Consider the following 12705-nt stretch of genomic DNA (forward strand, 5'->3'; position numbering starts at 1 on the left):
TTGTGTGTATGTGTGTGTGTGTGTCTGTCTGTCCACACATGCGTGCCTCAGTGCACATGTGGAGGTCAGAGGACAGCTTGCATGAGTCAGATCTCTGTTTTCACCGTGTGTGTTTTGGGGGTTGAATACGGGTCATTAGACTTGGCAGCAAGCACCTTTACCCACTGAGCCATCTTGCTAGCTTTTATTTGGTTTTAGGGTACTTGGGGTTTTTGTTGTTGTTCTGTTTGAGACAGGGTCTTACTGTTTAGTCCTGGCTAACCTGGAACTTCCTATGTAGATCAAGCTGGCCTTGAATTTGTAGAGATCTACCTGCCTCTGTCTTCTGAATGCTGGAATTAAAGACATGTGCCATCATACCCAACTCTTGTTTTTTTAAATATTTATTATTTCTATGTGCATGAGTGTATTGCCTGCATGTATGTAAGTGCACCCATGTCAATGCAATGCCCATGGATGTCAGAAGGGGGTGTCAAATTTTCCTGGAACTGAAGTTATGGATGATTGTTAGTCACCATGTGGGTGCTGGAAACTGAACCCAGATCCTCTACAAGAGCAGAGAGACTCTTAACTGCTGAGCCATCTCTCCAGTCCATTTTTTTTTCTTAATTTTTATTTATTTATTTTCATTTTATGTGTTTGAGCATTTTGCCTACATGTAAGTGTACCACGTGTGTGCAAACTCATGGAGGCCAGAGGAGGCTATGGATTCCCCTGGAATTGGAGTCACAACGGTAGCTCTGATTAGTTTGGAACACTGCGGCATGCCTCTCCTCCTGAGTGCTGGGATTAAAGGCTTGTACAGCCAGTTTGTTGGTATTGCTTTTCTGAGATGGCAGAGCATCTTTGTAGCCCAGGCTGTCCTCAAATTTGTGATCTTTCTGCCTCAGCCTTCTGAGTACTGGAATTATAGGCATGTGTCCCCAAGCCCAGCAATGATTTATCTTCTGCAATATTCAAAATTAGGTCTGAAGAGATGACTCAATGATTAAGAGCATTTGTTGCTCTTGCAGAGGACCCAGAATCAGTCCCTAGCACCCACATGTTGGCTAACAACTGTAGGTAACTCCAGTTCCAGGTGATCCCATGCCCTCTTCTGGCCTCCAGGGGCATTGCATGCTCAAGTGCACTTAGATACATGCAGGCAAAACACTCATACACATAAAAATAAATTTAAAAATTTAAGGCCCGGTGTGGTGGCACACACCTTTAATCCCAGCACTCAGGAGGCAGAGGGAGGCGGATCTCTGTGGGTTCAAGGCCAGCCTGGTCTACATAGTGAGTTCCAGGCCAGCTGGGGCTACAGGGAGACCCTGTCTCAAAAAGACCAAAAAAAACAAAAACAAAAAAAACAAAAAAACAACAACAACAACGACAAAAAACTAAAGTATATAACCTAGTTGGCCACATTTCTTTGTAAATTATATGCATATACTTCTGTCAACCATATATTAAGTATTAATAAATCCTATCTGCTTGATTTTGTTTTGCCAGTTTTTGTTTTTGTTTTGTTAAGATTTATTTTATTTTATTATCTTCTGGTTTTGTTTTGTTTTGCTTTGTTTTGTTGAGACAGGGTCTCCCTGTAGCACCAACTGGTCTGGAACTGGAAATGTAGACCAGGCTGACCTCAGTCTTACAAAGATCTGTCTGCCTCTGCCCCCTGAGCATGGGGATTAAAAGTGAGGCTACCACACTCAATGACTTTAGTTCTTTTTATAATTTAAAATTGTTTAATTGTATGTGTATGAGTGTTTGCCTGAATGTACGTAAGTTCACCTGAGTCAGGCAATACCTGAGGATACCAGAAGGGGGCATTGAACCCCTTGGAACTAGAGTTAAGGATGGTTGTTAGCTGCCATGTGGGTGCTGAGAACTGAACTCAGGTTGTCTGAAAGAGCAGCAAGTGCTCTTAAACACTGAGCCATCTCTCCAGCACCAATTCTTTTAAAACAGAAATAAAGATAAGCACAGAGCTGGTGTGAGTCTGTAATATAGCACTTGGGGGCTGAAGGTGGAGGATCAGGAGTTCAAGGCTAGCTTCAGACTCACAGTAAGCTGGAAGCCAGCCTGGGCTACCCGGAGATCATCTCAGCAAAACATAATCTGCTCTAGCATTTTCCTCTCCCACCCCCTGACCACTCAAATTCTGATGGGGTAGAAACTGGTTCCCTGTCCCTTAGGCTGTTGTTGGGGGGGGGGGGGGTCCAGACCCTTAATAGGTGCCTGGGTCAATGGGCTCTGGGTGTCAGCTCCACCCAGAGCCTGCAGGTGTGCAGAAGCTGAGCGGGGATTAGCGCCTGGGGAGAGGAGGTGGGGAGCTGCAGGGCACAGGAGAGAGGTGCCCCGAGAGGAGCCAGCAGAAGACACCATGCCTCTGCAGGACGAGACCCTCCGGGAGGTGTGGGCCTCAGACAGGTGGGCGCCCCAACAGCACCGTACCTGAACCCCAGGGCCCAGGTGTTGCGGTGGTGGGGCGTGGGGTCACAGCAAGGAGGAGACTCTCTGGCCCCTTTGTACCCTCAGCGGACATGAGGAGGACCTGCAGAGCCCTGAGCCCCAGAGGCGCCCCAAGCAGGTATGTCACCCCACTTGGAAAGGAGGCACAAAGATGCCCCACTGTGTGCTCCGGGGTGGGGTGGGGTGCGTCCGTTCACTAGAGTCTGCAACTAGGCAAGCCTAGTGTGCTTGGGGGAAGAAAAGAGGGTTTAGGACTTAGGGTGCCCAGGGGGACTTGGGGGGCTCTGGGCCTTGGAAGTGGCCATGGTTGCACCATGAAGGGGCCATCCCCTTACCCCAACAAGGGGTTGCAGCGCCCCTGGGGATAATCTGAGACTATTTCTGGAGGCTCAAGGGATTAGAGGGGGATGGAAGCCTCGGAGCCCCCCCCTTGCTTCTTTCTCTCCCCCTGAACCCCCATTGTGTAGCGACCCACCCAAGGACAGAAGTTAAGGAAAAAGAAGATCCCCGAGTCTCCAGAATCCAAGCCTCATAGAGCTGGAGGTGGGTGAGGGCACCCCGGGGTGCTCGGGATGGGGGAAGGGGCATGCTGCCAGCGGGGGGCTCCCAGGGAGGACCCTACTGAGCCCCTCCCGCGTAGCACGCAGGAGGCCACGTGGGGAGCCCCCCGCCGACCCCGCCCAGGCCCGCGCAGCTCACGCTGTCTATGCCAAGTTCCTCCGGGACCCTGAGGCCAAGAAGCTCGACACCCGGGAAACCTTTCTGGTTGCCCATGCCCCAGACCCGAAAGACGGTGAGCGAGGCTCTGGAGCGAGGGGTGGCAGCAGGTGCCCAGGGGGTGCCAAGGCCCCAGCCTGCCGGCAGCGAGGGGTCACTTGCTCTTTTCCCATTTCACATCTGGGGAAACGGGAGGCACCGGGGTCAAGGTATTGCCTTGAGGTCCAGCCTGGAGTCAGAGGCAGCTCAGATGGATGACAAGGACAGGGGAAAGGGAAAACTCAGGGAGGAGGGTCAAAAGGGAGGGTGATGGGGGTGACAGAAAGATCTGCAGAGGGGCTGTTCCTGGCACAGGGTGCCTCCCCTGAGCAGCCCACAGCAGGAAGGTACCAGAAGGTCCCAGGCCCTGTTCCAGAAAGGGGTGACCCTCTACCACTCCCCCAGCAGCTGCCCCCCACCCCAGGAGCTAGGTAGTTGTAGCCCACCTTATGAGGAATGTTATCTACAGAGGAAGAGGAAGAGGAGGAGGAAGAGGATGACCACCTGGCTGACAACGACCAGGAGGAGGACAAAGAGAAGGGAAGTCCTCTGCCTACCAAAAAGCCACTCAAGGAAAAGGAGAGGAAGGCCCAGGCCCAGGGCCCAGGAGGTGGGTGCAGGGAGCCCACAGGCAGGCAGAAAGAGTTCCCCCGAGGGTCAGGGAGCCTCTTTTTGCAGGCAGCTGAGACCCCAAAGCTCACCAGAATCTTAAGCCTTGTGCAGAGGCTCTGTCCTTCCTCTGACCATTTCTACTCACCAATGGTCCCTAAGGGGAATCAGTACCACCTTCAGCCCCTCATGCCACCCACAGGGTGCTCAGTGAAGAAAAGGATTTTGATTTCCTTGTGACTTTGGCTATGACTCAACATGATTAGTGTTATGATTTTTTTTTTTTTTTTTCGTCTTTTTGAGACAGGGTCTCCCTGTAGCCCCAGCTGTCCTGGATGGAACTCACTATGTAGACCACGCTGGCCTCGAACTCACAAAGAGCCTCCTAAGTGCTGGGATTAAAGGCATGCGCCACCCCGCCTGGCTTAGTGTTATGATTTTTATAAAATCAATTAAAATAAAAAGAAGTCTGTGAATAAATTCAGTGATGGTTCCAGGCCTGGGTACCTGCCCGGAAACATCTAGTCAAAATGTGTGGGGGGAACTGGAGAAATGGCTCAGTGGTTAAGAGCACTAGCTGGTCTTGCAGAGGACCCTGATGGGGTTCCCAGCACCCACATGGTAGCTAATAACGTCCATAACTGCAGTTCCAGGGGATTCAACACCCTCTTCCGGCCTCCAAGGGCATTACACAACACAATACATGCAGGCCAAACATTCATACACATAATATAAAAATAAAACAAAAAAATTAATTTCTTTTTATTTATGTGTCTGTGTGAGTATGTGCCACATGGTTCCGGGTACCCATGGAGGTCAGAAGAGGGTGTTGGGTCCCCTGGAACTAGAGTTGTAGGCCGTTGTGAACCACCCTATATGAGTGCTGGAAACCAAACTCCAGTCCTTTGTTAGAGCAGCAAGCACTTTTAACCACTGAACCATCTCTCCAGCCCTAAGATCCAGCTCTTTTCTGGACTCAGGACAAACTAACACAAGACTAACAGATGGTTTTACAGCTGAAATCTCATCAGGCCTTCAGTCCCTGGGGACTAAAGGGAGGATGAGGGGGTTGGAAGGTGAGTCTCAGCCTTGCTTGACTCCCCCCCTCCCCCCATCTCCTACTTCCAGGGGACCTGGGGAGCCCTGACCCCCCTCGGAAACCCCTGCGCACCAAGAAGAAAGAAGCCGGGGAGGGGACCAAGACAAAAAAGGCAAAGAAAGGTGAGGGTTGGAGGGATAGCACAGCTGTTAAAGGCTGAGGCTAATAACCGAACGCTAAAGGTTTGAGTCCCAGCACCACAAATGAGTGCTACCTCTTCAGCTACCCTTAGCCGGGTGTGGTGGCGCTCACCTTTAGTCCCAGCACTTGGAAGGCAGAGGCAGGCAGATCTCTGTGAGTTCTAGGACAGCCTGGTCTACATAGTGAGTGCCAGGCCAGCTGGGGCTACAGGGAGACCCTGTCTCAAAAAAACCAAAAAAAAAAAAAAAAAGAGAGAGAGAGAAAAGAAAAGAAAGCTGAACCCGATGGGCAGAGGGGACTGGGAAACTCAGTGTGGTGGGACCCTAACCATTTTATTCAATATCCTCTCTTCAGGGGCTGGGGAGACTGACAAGGCCCCTTCCGGGAGGCCAGCAGAAGTGAAGAAGAAAGTTCCAGCAGCCATGTTTCTGGTGAAGGAAGGTGGCCCAGCTGAGAAGGCCATTAAGAAGAAAGGTGGGTGGCTGGAGGGAATGCTCCGTTCAGTACAGGATGAGCATTGAGTCTCAGAGCTGGACAGTTGCGTGGCCCCGGGCAGGTGTCTTAGCCTCTCTGAGGCTCTGATGGGAACATGGGTTGATCTCTTTGTGACTGTGGAAAAGATTTAAGGGAGATGAGGGTGTTGGGAACACCTGGCCAACCAGGGTGAGGGCTCTATATTCTTTTCACCAGCATACTCAGGCCTCCCCAAAGGCTCAGAGGAAGAGAAGGAGGAGGAGGAACAGAAGGAGGAGGAAGGAGCTGCTGTGACCAAGAACAGCAACCAGAAGGGCAAAGCGAAAGGAAAAGGCAAAAAGGTGGGGACCCAGAGGGGCAAGGGCCTCCCTGTACTTGGTGATGAGTGTGTGCCTTGTGGGCTACACCACTTTGGCAGTTAAGACTTGGCTCCCTCTATGACAGGGTACAAAGGCCAGGCACACCAGGCTTATGGAAACAGAAGGGGCATTGGCCAGGCTAGGACTGGCCACACATGGACCTTGTGCACTCTGATACCAAGGCCTCCCCTCTGCAATATAACGATCAGCCACAGTGGGAGATGTCCCTCCACAGCCATCCAGTGACATCACAAACCTTAAAGTACCAGAGAGGCTGAGCACACAGGCAGAGGGGCACTGTTTTATTTATTTATTTTTGGGGATCTTTTTGAGACAGGGTCTCCCTGTAGCCCCAGGTGGCCTGGAACTCACTATGTAGATGAGGCTGGCCTTGAACTCACAGAGACCCACCTGCCTCTGCCTCCCGAGTGCTGGGGTTAAAGGCGTGCGCTATTATGCCCCGGCAGGGACCTGTTTTATTTTCTCTTATTATTTTTTGATTGATTTATTTTTATGTGGCTGAGCATTTTTGTCTGCCATGTATGTACATGCACTCATGTATGCAATGCCTGAAGAGGCCAGAAGAGGGCATTTTATCACTTGGAACTGGGGATACAGATGGTTCTTAGCTGCCATGTGGGTGCTGGTAACCAAACCAGAGTCCTCTGCAAGAACAGCCAGTGCTCTTAACCTCTGAGTCATTTTATTTTATTTATGTTGGGGGGGGGTAAAAGGTTGAGATAAGGTCTTGCTATGTAGCCCAGGCTGGCCTGAAACTCCGGTTCCTCCTGCCTGAATCTCCTTAGTGCTAGAATTACATCTGTCACCGTGATTGTCTTCAGAGGGGTCCATTTTACACATCTTTGGGGACATTGACTGGCTGGTAGTCAGCTACCCAGAGCACTTGTTAAAATATTTCCATTCTGTTGTTCTGTGTTCACCCCCAAGACTCCAGCCTCCCAGATCTAAACAGTTAACCTCTAGTTGTGTGTGTGCACATGCCTATAATCCCAGTATGTGAGAGGTGGAGGCAACAGGATCAGGCCTCCCAGATCTAAACAGTTAACCTCTAGTTGTGTGTGTGCACATGCCTATAATCCCAGTATGTGAGAGGTGGAGGCAACAGGATCAGGAGTTCAAGGCCAGCCTCAGCTACATAGGCAACCTGAGACCAACCTGGGCTACTTGAGATCCTGTTTCAAAAAACAAAATGAAACAAAAGCACTTAATCCCAGGCTCCTGAAGGCCTCAGAATCGTCCCCTAAGTCTACAGTGCCCATCCTAATTAGACATTATACACAATTGAGACACATTGCTAAGTATTTTGACTATTGTCCCTACCCAGAGACGATCAGGCACACACAATCTGGAGAGGCCTCACTGAAAGTGATGGTCTATGAGGAACACATTTCCACCAGCTGATCGAGCAACACATGGGCCCTGGTCTGAGCTCTGTGAGTTTATTAGTTTGTGCCAGGTCTTGGGGGGCTGATTCACATTAACCAAGATCAGCAGATGCTGATGTAAAAATTGCAAGGCCCCGTATGGTGTCCTAGGGGAGAATAGCCTTTAATACAGTAGGCCTTCAAAATTCACAGCTGTGGAAATGTTTGAATAAGCGCCGACTTTTTCTACCTCACATTCCAGACATAGTCTTGAGTTTCCTAAACTTCTTGTGAAGCTGGCTAGAATGGAGGCAAAATGGTCATTTGCCCCTTGACCGAGGGCCCCAGGCTGTGCCTCACCTCACACATGGTGTAGAAATGACAGGGCCATAGCACACCAGGGCTGCTCAGTGCACACAGATAAGGCAGAGCCTCAGGGGCTGAACCACCCCCAGCATGGTAGGCTATTTTCTCCCAATGGCCTGGGGTCTTAGCTCCCTTCCTGTTAGGGACAGAACACCAGGACAAAGGCCATCCAGTCTCACCTTGTGCCTTCTATATCCAACGAGTTCCTAGGAAATTTTCCAGGAGCAGACATATTCATGAGTCAGCTATGACTTGCTGTGTAACAAAGAGCTTCGGTGCCTTCAAATAATGTGTGTTTTCCTACTCAGTTTCTAGGAGTCAGAATTCTAGGGACACCTAAATGTGATCTCAGTGGGTCATCGGGAAAGACTTGCTAGAAATAGTCAGCCTATGTCCAAAGTGGCTCAGTCACAGTTGTTGGCTGGAGATCTTGCTTCCCCTTCATAGAGACCTTGCCTACTGGTATGATGTGACCCCAACTTCCATACAAATGGGCCAGCCACCCCAGTGGGTTAATGAGGACGGAAAGCCAGGCATGATACACACCCATACTCCTATCACTTGAGAGTTGAGGGAAGAAGTTTTCAGTAAGGCCAATTCGAGCTACAGAGCAAGTTTGAGGCCAGCCTGTGTATAGTGAGACTCCATCTCAAAAAAACCCCACAAGGGTCAGGCATGGTGGTACACGCCTTTGATCCCAGCACTGGGGAGACAGAGGCAGGCAGATCTCTGTGAGTTTGAGGCCAGCCTGGTCTACATAATGAGTTCCAGGACAGAGGGGCTACAGGGAGAACCTGTCTCAAAAAGGATGGAAAAAAAAAAAAAGCAAAACACCACAAGGGGCTGGAGAGCTGGCTCAGTGGTTGAGAGCACTGGCTATTTTAGCAGAGGACCTGGGTTTGAGTCCCAGCACCCACATGGCAGCTAACAACCATCCATAACTCCAGTTCCAAGGGAATTTAAAGCCCATTTCTGACCTCTGTGGGCATTGCATGACACGGGTGCACTTAGACACATGCAGGCACACAAATAACAATAGTAAAAAAGCCAGGAGGCTGGGCATGGTGGCACACACTTTTAGTCCCAGCACTCGGGAGGCAGAGGCAGGTCAGCCTGGTGAATTCAAGGTCAACCTGGTCTACATAGTGAGTTCTAGACCAGCTGGGGCTACAGGGAGTCCCTGGCTCAAAAAGATTTAAAAAAAAAAAAAAAAAGAAAAGAAAACAAAACAAAAAAGGCCAGGAACAGTGGCTCACGCCTGTCACCCGAGCACTTAGGAGGGAGAGATGAAGGATCAGGAGTTTAAGTCCAGCCTCCACAACATAGTGAGTTTGAAGCTAGCCAGCCCAGACTACATGAAAAAACCTAGTCTCAAAAAAGCAAAAACAAGAAACAAAAAAACAACCAAACAAAACAACAGCAAAAATACAAGGGGCTCTTGCAGAGGACCCAGGTTTGGGTCCCAGCACCCACATGGAGGCTAATAGCCATCCATAACTCCAGTTCCAGGGATCCAAACCCCCTCTTATGACCTTCCAGGGTACCACAAGCACACGGTGCACTTACATACTGCAGGCAAAAAACTCATATGCATAAATAAAAATTGAAAAGGAACACAAGAAAGCCATAACCAGTGACAGACTCTTAGTGATTGAACCTGGATTTGAACCCTGACCGTCTCGGCTCTTGACTCCAGCTAAATACTTATACTAAATCACAGAGTTCCTGAACCTTCTACTATGGGGCTGGGCTGCTGGGGATGTGGGGGACCGGGGTGCCTCAGCTTCCAGTCTCCAGTGCTAGACCTGGCTCTGTTCTTGCAGAAAGTGGTGAGTGGTGGCTTGCCCTGCCTGGGGTGTAGAGATGGAAATGGGGGAGAGGGGTACCCTGGCAGATGCACCCTCCTCCTACACAGAGGGAAGAGAGGACCCCATCTCCCCCTTTGGAGGTGGGTGAACCCCGGGAGTTTGTGCTGCAGCCGGCGCCCCAGGGCCGGGCAGTGCGCTGCCGGCTGACGCGGGACAAGAAGGGGATGGATCGTGGAATGTATCCTTCCTACTTCCTACATCTGGACACGGAGAAGAAGGTGGGAGCAAAGGGTTGAGGGGTGTAGGAGTCAGGATGCACTCGGGACAATCAGGACACGCTGGTCCCCCAGCTCCATCCTCTGCCTCACCCTGTCACATCTGTCCCCTTTGTAGGTGTTTCTCCTGGCTGGCAGGAAACGTAAACGGAGCAAGACAGCCAACTACCTCATCTCCAGTGACCCCACCAACCTGTCAAGGGGAGGGGAGAATTTCATTGGGAAGCTGAGGTGCAGCTTGGCTTCTGAGCTACCCCCAGTCACCCCTATTGGAAGTGTCCCCACATGGGGTGTTCTGGAGACCCCCCTCCCAGCCCAGGGTGACTGGCACTAATCGCTTGGGGATCGTGCTAAATTGGTTCTGTGGGCTTGGGGTGGGCCCACAGAGTGTGTAGTGACCAAGGCCCTTACTTAGAACAGGTCTCCAGGAGGGCAAGGCCACGCCTGTGGTCCTTGTCACTGAATGGCTAGTGCCTGGAACACAGCTGCTTAAGGGAGGTTTACTACAGGGTGCCATGTGGCACATCTGCAATCCCAGCACTTGGGAGGTGGAGGCAGGAAGATCAGGAATTCAAGGTCATCCTTGGCTATGAAAGGAATCTGAGGTCATCCTGGGCTACATCATACCGTATTTTAAAAAATGAGAAAAAGGGCTGGAGAGATGGGTCAGCAGTTAAGAATACAGACTGTTCTTGCAGAAGACACAGGTTCGAATCCCAGCACCCACATGCAGCTAACAACTGTCCATGACTCCAGTTCCAGGGGATCCAACAGCGTCTCTGTCCTCTGTGGGCATTGCACGACATGGGTGCACTAACCTACATACAGGCAATACAGGCATACACATAAAATAAAAATAATAAATAAAATAAAATATTTAAAAAATGAGAAAAAGGGGCTGTAACTCAGTTGATACAGTGTCTGCCTAGCATGCACAAAGCCCTGGGTTTGATTCCCAGCACCCCATAAACCAGGTGTTACAGCACATGCCTATAAACCCAGTACTTGGGAAGTAGAGACAGAAAGATCTGAAGTTCAAGGTCATCCTTAGCTACATAGCCAGTTCAAAGTTAGCCTGGGCTACTTGAGACCCTGTCTCAAAAACAAACAGGCCTGGCATGGTGGCACGTACCTTTCATCCCAGTACTTGAGATGCAGAGGTAGGGAGATCTCTGTGAGTTGATCCTGTCTCAGAAAAACAAAACAAAGAAACAGAAAAAACAAAAGCAATATTTACTGAATGAATGAGTGAAGATGACTAGGATCGGTTCCCATATAGCTCAGCTAATTCTCAGAAGTCTGAGAAGAGGGCTAGTAGAAAGGCCTTATTTATTTATATATTTAACAAAATGTAACAAATAACAAAAGAGGCCTACTTATATATCAGGCATAGTTCTGAACACCTTCCAAATATTGACCTGTTTTACCATTTATCAACTAAATGAGAGAATTATAGCTATACCTGTTTTACATGTGGGAAAACTGAGGGCCAGCAAGATGGCTCAGCAGGTAAAGGTGCTTGCCCCCAAGCCTGACAACCTGAGTTCAAGCCCTGGGATCCACATGATGGAAGGAAAGATCCAACTCTTGCAAGCTGTCCTCTGACCTCCACAAATGTCATGCCTACACACATACACACAATAAATAAACTCAAAATGTAATAAAAAAAATTTTAAAAACCAAGTGGGAAAGTTGAAACTCAGAATCAAAATGACTCTCCTAGGAGCACATAGCTAGGAAGAGAGAGGGTGAAATTTGAATTATTTTTATTTTATTTATATTTTATGAGTGTTTTGTCTGCATGTATGTAAGTGTACTGTGTGTGTACAATGCCCAAGGAGGTCAGAAAAGGGTGTTGGATCCCCAGGAACTGGAGTTAGGGATGGTTGTTGGCTGCCATATAGGTACTGGGAATGGAACCTCGGTCCTCTGCAAGGGCAGCCATTGCTTTTAACCATTGAGCCATCTCTCCAGCCTCTTCTCCAGCCCCCTTTTATTTATTTATTTATTTATTTATTTATTATTTTTTTTAAATTTTTTTTTTTGGTGTGTATTGTCTGCATGTAGGTAAGTGCACCCGTGTCATGCAATCCCTGTGGATGACACTGACCCCTTGAACTCACAGATATCCGCCTGCCTCTGCCTCCCTGGAATTAAAGGTGCGCACCACCATGGCCGGCCACCAGCCGCCTTTTAAAAAATGTTTATGTAGCCAGGCATGGTGGTGCATACCTTTAATGCCAGCACTTGGGAGACAGAGGCAGTTCGAGGTCAGACTGGTCTACGTAGTGAGTTTCATGCCAGCTGGGATACGGGGAGACCTGTCTCAAAGAGACCCCCCCCAAAAAAGTTGGTGTTTGGGCACATAAGCCATAGCATATGTGTGGAAGTCAGAGGACAACTTTGTGGGGTCTGTTCTCTCCCTCCACCTTTGTGTGGGTTCTGGGGTTTGAACTCAGGTTGTTGGGCTTATGAGAAAATCATCATTACCCACTGAGCCATCTTGCTAGCCCTATTTTAGATTTGTTGTTGTTGAGACGGAGTCTCACTATGTAGCCCGGACTGGCCTGGAACTCACCATGTAGACCAGGCTGGCCTCCAACTCACAGAGATCCACCTGCTTCTGCCTCCTGAGTGCTGGGATTAAAGGCATGTGCCACCAAGCCCAGATAGAATTTTTTTGAGACAGGGTCTCATGTAACCCTGGCTAGTCTTGATCTTGTATAGTAGAGTCTGACCTTGAGCTCTTGCTCTTCCTGCCTCTCTCCCAAGTGCAGTAATTACAGGTGTGCCCCACCCCACACCTGGCTTTATTTTTCAGTGCCGGTGGAGATTGAACCTAGGGTGACAGGAATGCTAAGCAAGTGCTCTACCACTGACTTCTCTCCCTAGCCCTAGAATGTTTTTGGTTTTTTTAAAATATTTTTTATTTATTATTTTTATTTTGTGTGTATGAGTGTATTGCCTGCATGT

At 49.4% G+C, this 12705-nt stretch overlaps 1 protein-coding gene across 1 annotated transcript in view; it reads left to right on the forward strand.

Moving 5' to 3' along the window:
* Positions 1–2371: 2371 nt before the first annotated feature.
* The window catches only part of Tulp1 (TUB like protein 1), a 16419-nt gene continuing 6085 nt past the window's right edge, over positions 2372–12705 (forward strand). The window contains exons 1-11 of the mRNA XM_008840099.2: positions 2372–2418; positions 2527–2578; positions 2928–3003; positions 3101–3253; positions 3686–3826; positions 4954–5052; positions 5420–5539; positions 5765–5880; positions 9473–9478; positions 9565–9735; positions 9851–9963. Coding sequence (XP_008838321.1) covers positions 2372–2418; positions 2527–2578; positions 2928–3003; positions 3101–3253; positions 3686–3826; positions 4954–5052; positions 5420–5539; positions 5765–5880; positions 9473–9478; positions 9565–9735; positions 9851–9963 — 1094 coding nt within the window. The remainder of the gene's footprint in view (positions 2419–2526; positions 2579–2927; positions 3004–3100; positions 3254–3685; positions 3827–4953; positions 5053–5419; positions 5540–5764; positions 5881–9472; positions 9479–9564; positions 9736–9850; positions 9964–12705) is intronic.

The sequence above is a fragment of the Nannospalax galili genome, unplaced genomic scaffold, assembly GCF_000622305.1.
Source record: "Nannospalax galili isolate Female #2095 unplaced genomic scaffold, S.galili_v1.0 scaffold538, whole genome shotgun sequence".
NCBI lineage: Eukaryota > Metazoa > Chordata > Mammalia > Rodentia > Spalacidae > Nannospalax > Nannospalax galili.